The 6,000-nt window shown below is 48.4% G+C and overlaps 1 protein-coding gene across 18 annotated transcripts in view; it reads right to left on the reverse strand.

Annotated features, from left to right (window-relative positions):
- The window catches only part of LOC105490279 (paraspeckle component 1), a 109,895-nt gene extending 104,297 nt beyond the window's left edge, over window positions 1–5,598 (reverse strand). For 6 of the 18 annotated variants that reach the window (XR_011615003.1, XR_011615002.1, XR_011615001.1 and 3 more), the window contains exon 1: window positions 4,714–5,588. Coding sequence is in view for 6 of the 18 variants with exons in the window: in XM_071081577.1 (XP_070937678.1) it covers window positions 4,714–5,085 (372 nt within the window). In the remaining 12 variants the exon portion in view is untranslated. Of the gene's footprint in view, window positions 1–4,713 lie in introns of all 18 variants that reach the window. The other 12 variants (XR_011614999.1, XR_011614998.1, XR_011614997.1 and 9 more) reach the window with 5 other exon arrangements.
- Between the last annotated feature and the right edge of the window lie 402 nt (window positions 5,599–6,000).

Raw genomic sequence — 6,000 nt, forward strand, 5'->3', positions numbered from 1 at the left:
TTGGAGAATTCAAAGTTGGTGTAGAATATGGGCAGCACCTAAAACAATAAATAAGGAACTGGTAAATGTAATAGCAGTACGTCTTTTTCACTGTGTTATGGGAACTCTCCAGGGACAACTGAAGAGGCTTTACATGTATATGTAAGAAGAATACAAACATACTATCTTATGAAAAACGTCTTAAGGTCACAAGAGCTCTTTATTCAATCCCTAAAATGTTCATGACAGCTTGAAATTATTGCCCTTTATTGCAAAAATCTACCTATAGAATTATTTTTCCAAAAACAAATGAAGTTACCCTTTTTAGAGACATACTCATCCCTCTGTATCCATGGATTCAAGAGAAGTAGATCAAAAATATTTAGGACCAGGCCCAATGGCTCACACCTGTCATCCCAGCACTTTGGAAGGCTGAGGCAGGCAGATCACTTGAGGTCAGGAGTTCAAGACCTGCCTCCTGGCCAACATAGCAAAACCCAGTCTCTATCAAAAAATACGAAAATTAGCCAGGGCATGGTAGTAAGCACCTGTAGTCCCAGCTACTTGGGGGGCTGAGGTGGGAGAATCTCTTGAACCCAGAAGGCAAGAGGTTGCAGGGAGCCAAGATCACACCACTGCACTCCAGCCTGGGTGACAGGGAGAGACTCGGTGTCAAAAAAAGAAAAAAGAAAAGAAAACATTCGGGAAAGAAACAATTTAAAATAATACAGACAGGCAGGGTAAGAGGGCTCACACCTGTAATCCCAGCACTTTAAGCCAAAACAGGAAGAATCCTTGAGGCCAGGAGTTTAAGACCAGCCTAGGTAAAAGAGCAAGACCTCGTCTTGATTCCTTTAAAATAAAAAATAAAATTTAAATAAAAGAAAATAAAATAGGCTGGGTGCAGTGGCTCATGCCTGCAGTCCCAGCACTTTAGGAGGCTGAGGTGGGCAGATCACGAGGTCAGGAGTTCGAGACCAGCCTAGCCAGCATGGTGAAACCCCGTCTCTACTAAAAATACAAAAAAAAAAAAAAAAAAAAATTAGCCAGGCATGTGGCATGTGGCTGTAGTCCCAGCTACTCCGGAGGCTGAGGCAGAATCGCTTGAACCCGTGAGGCAGAGAATGCAGTGAGCTGAGACAGCGCCACTACACTCAGGCCTGGGCAATAGAGCGAGAATCCATCTCAAATAGATAACTAAATAAACCAAATAATACAGTATAACAGCTATTCATATAGCATTTACATTGTACTAGGTATTATAAGTAATCTAGAGATGATTTAAAGTATACAGGAGGATTGCATGGGTAATATGGAAAAACAATGCCATTTTTACACAGTATAAGGATTTAAGCATCTACGAATTTTAGTACTGGAGGAGGTCCTAGAATCAATCCCCCCCAGATACTGAGGGATGACTGCATTCTAAACAGTCGTTTTGTTTATTGCTTTTAACTCACTAGTAATAGTAGTAGCGGTTAGTAAACACCTAAAAAGAGATGGGCACTTTCTTACCTAATACATCATATAATCCAACAACTCTTCAGAAGTAGACTTTAGAAACAGTCTTGAAAGTAAGAATAGGGCCAGGCGCAGTGGCTCACGCCTGTAATCCCAGCACTTTGGGAGGCCGAGGCAGATGGATCACGAGGTCAGGAGATCGAGACCATCCTGGCTAACATGGTGAAACCCCGTTTCTACTAAAAATACAAAAAAATTAGCCGGGCGTGGCGGTGTGCACCTGTAGTCCCAGCTGCTGGGGAGGCTGAGGCAGGAGAATGGCGTAAACCCGTGAGGCGGAGCTTGCAGTGAGCCGAGATCGCACAATTGCACTCCAGCCTGGGTGACAGAGCAAGACTCTGTCTCAAAAAAAAAAAAAAAGAAAGAGAGAATAGGAAAAAATATGAAGACATTTTATGGGGTGATAACATATATATTTTGATAGGGGTCTGAGTTAAACAGACGTATACATTTGTCAAAATTCACAAACCAGTGGCCAGGCATGGTGGCTCACACCTGTCATCCTAACACTTTGGGAAGCTGAGGCGGAGGGATCACTTAAGCCCAGGAGTTTGAGACCAGCCTGGGCAACATGAGAGAGACCTTGTCTCTACAAAAAACAAATAAAATTAGCCAGGTGTGGTGGTGTGTGCTTGTGGTCCCTGCAACCTGAGGGGCTGAGGTGTGAGGATCACTTGAGCCCAGGAAGTCGAGGCTTGATCAAGTGAGCCATGATCATGCCACTGCACTCCAGTCTGGGCACTCTGTCTCAAAAGAAAAAAAAAGAAAAAAAATAAATCACCAACCAGTACACTTAAAATTTTTGCCCTTTACCATATGTAAATTTTTTTTTTTTTTTTTTTGAGACGGAGTCTCGCTCTGTCACCCAGGCTAGAGTGAGTGGCGCGATCTCGGCTCACTGCAAGCTCCGCCTCCCGGGTTCACGCCTTTCTCCTGCCTCAGCCTCCTGAGTAGCTGGAACTACAGGCGCCTGCAACCACACCCGGCTAATTTTTTTGTATTTTTAGTAGAGACGGGGTTTCACCGTGTTAGCCTGGATGGTCTCGATCTCCTGACTTTGTGATCCGCCCGCCTCAGCCTCCCAAAGTGCTGGGATTACAGGCATGAGCCACCGCGCCCGGCCAAAAAAGATAACTTTTGCATAAAAATGTTCACCAAATGGCAAGCTGTTTATCTAATGTCCAAAAAATAAAGAAATGCATTTATAATATTCAAAATGTAATGATTATTTAACCCGAATTTTAAGGAAATTTCCCTATTTCATTATTATTAGCAGTTGTGAATATCTGCCCTTCTCTTGAAGCCGCTTACATGTTGAAATGTTTGCCCTAAAAAATACAGTCTCTTGGCTGGGTGCCCTGGCTCATCTTTGAAATCCCAGCACTTTGGTAGGCCGAGGCGGGTGGAGCACGAGGTCAAGAGGGCGAGACCATCCTGACCAACATGGGTGAAACCCCGTCTCTACCAAAAATACAAAAATCAGCTGGTCGTGGTCGCATGCGCCCGTAGTCCCAGCTGGGAGGCTGAGGCAGGAGAATCGCTTGAACCCGGTAGGTGGAGGATGCAGTGAGCCAAGATCCCGCCACTGCACTCCAACCTGGTGACAGAGCAAGATTTCGTCTCAAAAAAACAGTATCTTAAAGGTTTTAGAAGTACATTAATTTTTTAAAAAAGAAAAAAGTAATAAAAATACAGTACCACGTAACTACAATTTTCTCTACATATTAAGATTTTGTATCGTCCAGACAGAGAACCCAATTTTGAAAGTCAAAGCTCCAGGCTGGGCACAGTGGCTCACGCTGTAATTCCAGCACTTTGGGAGGCCAAGACGGGAGGATCTCTTGAGCCCAGGAATTCGAAAGCAACCTGGGCAACATGGCGAAACGCTGCCTCTACAAAAAATCACAAAAATTAGGCGGGCTTGGGGGTGCATGACTGTAGTCCCAGCTACTCGGGAGGCTGAGGCAGGAGAACTGCTTGAGCCCAGGAGCTGAGATCACGCCACTGTACTCTACCTAGGGTGATAGCGCGAGACCCTGTCTCAAAAAAAAAAAAAAAAAGGCGTAAACCTTCGCTATTTTTGTTTTGTTTTGTGATCTCAGCTCACTGCAGCCTCTGCCTCAGCCTCCCAAGTAACTGAGACTACAGGGGTGCACCACCACGCCCAGCTAAATTTTTGTATTTTTAGTAGAGATGGAGTTTGGCCAGGCTTGTTCAAATTTTTAAAAAATATAAAGGAATCACAATTTTTGCATAAATTATTGGAAAACTTTTCAAAATTTAGATTACGAGAGTAAGCTGTATTACTCTGATACTAGGGTATGTATCAGTAATTTATGAAGTACTACTGTGTATCATCTATTCTCCCCCTATAAAAACGTGGAACTCTCCAGGATGTTTGGTAGAGAAACACTGTATTAGACACATAAAATTAAACACCGTCCCATTACCGCAGATTAAACGGTGTTACTTGAGTACAGAGTTTGGGCACCTAAGCAGTTTGAGGTAAAAAGCAGGCTGCACTGAGGTGAGAAATCAAGTGGGAGTCCAAGGCAGGAGGATCGCTCGTGCCCAGGAGTTCGAGACTAGCCTGGTCAACACGGCGAGACCCCATTTCTATTAAAATAAATAAATTTAATTTAGAAATAAAGTGGTCTACCCTTAAACGCATATAGGTGTCGTTGAAGCCAAGGATGGGATGTGAATAACCGTCTAAGCAGCAAGTCTCCCGGACAGACCCTCACCAGTGATTCGTCTGGTGCGACTCAAGCTTCCGTTCCAAATTGACGTTCGCCTCGTTTCTATTATGGCACAATTTTTGCCTTGAAGAATTCTCATCCCAAAACGCCGCCCGCCCCTGCCCCCGGGCCCTTTCGGTACCCGGGCAACGGGGAACCCCGGAGCGCTCGCGGCCTGAGCAGAGCGCACCGTGCCCGGGCCAGCGCCGGGCAGCAGGCCCGCAGCCACCGCAAGCACGACCGGCGCGCGGCGGAAAACGGCGGCCACCGAGAGCGCAGGAAATCCCGGGACCGCGAACTCGAAACCCGAGGGGAAGCGGCCAATCCCGCCCAGGGGAATCGGTGAGGCCGAGCGGCGCCACGGTTGCCACAGCTCACGGAGACGGCGTCCGAGGACGAGGGGGGCCTCAGCCCACGGCCCCGCGGCCGCCCCGGCAGCCCTTTTGTTCCCTCGCGCGGGCGGCCTGACACTCACCAGGCGGATGAAGCCGAAGCCACGGTCCCGGTTGATGAAGACTTCGCTGGGCTCGCCATAGCGTTCGAAGAGCCTCTTGAAGTCCTCCTCCGTGATGTCGGTGGGCAGGTTCCCCACGAAGAGGCGGCAGCGCTGCGTGTACGTCTTCTCGCCCGGCTTGAGGAAACTCTTGATGTCGATAGTGAACCCCAGCTCCTCGTCCGGGTGGTCCTCCGGCGGCGCGGCCGCGGGCGGTGCCGGCTCCCCCGCAAGCGCGAGCGCCATGGCTGCCGCGGCCGCCGGCTCGCTCTCGCCCGCCGCGGACTCCAGGGCGCGAAGGCGGGCCGGGTTTTTCTCAATGCGCACTTGCTTCAGGTTTCCTCTTAACATCATCTTAGGGAGTTCGCCTCGGACGCCGGATACAGGCCTAGATTTCTATATAGCGTGTCTATATATATGTATACGTCTCTAGATAAACCTATGGCAACAAAATATCGACAATCAAGAGACCGCTATGGAGACGAGTCGGCAACTCGTCCTCCGCCGACTCACAACCGCGGCAGCCGCACATTCAAAATGGCGCTGCCACAAACTGCAGTTGGAAGAAGAGACGCCGGCGCAAGCCCCGCCCCTCCGCCAAAGCCGGCGCCGGAATGACGCGCCTGCGCATTTCCAGGCACCAAAAAGGACCGTTGACTCGGACTGCGCATGCGCACAACATTGCGCGTGCACTCGACAAACCTCCTCCCGGGACGGGGAAGGTGTCCCTTTCCATCCTGCTAAAATAGCAGACTGTTGTTGGCTGTACTCGTGGGACAAATCATGTGATGTGTGCAGCAGTGTGTGAAAATACAATGACTTGGGTAAACATCCTTACCCTTTTAGATATCAAGCTCAATTTTCTGTTTGTTTTGTTTTGTTTTTGGAGACGGAGTCTCGCTCTGTCGCCCAGGCTGGAGTGAGCGGCGCCATCTTGGCTCACTGCAAGCTCCGCCCCCCGGGTTCCCGCCATTCTCCTGCCTCAGCCTCCCGAGTAGCTGGGACCACAGGCGCCGCCACCACGCCCGGCTCTTAATTTTTTTTTTTTTTTTTTTTTTTTTTTTTGTATTTTTAGTAGGGACGGGGTTTCACCGTGTTAGCCAGGATGGTCTCGATCTCCCGACCTCGTGATCCGCCCGTCTCGGCCTCCCAAAGTGCTGGGATTACAGGCGTGAGCCACAGCGCCCAGCCCAAAATGTTCTTTATAAATAAAATACCTATTTGTAATAAATGTGTTCCCCTGAGTTGTTTTTTTTTTTTTTTCAGATG

The sequence above is a fragment of the Macaca nemestrina genome, chromosome 16 (assembly GCF_043159975.1).
Source record: "Macaca nemestrina isolate mMacNem1 chromosome 16, mMacNem.hap1, whole genome shotgun sequence".
Lineage (NCBI taxonomy): Eukaryota > Metazoa > Chordata > Mammalia > Primates > Cercopithecidae > Macaca > Macaca nemestrina.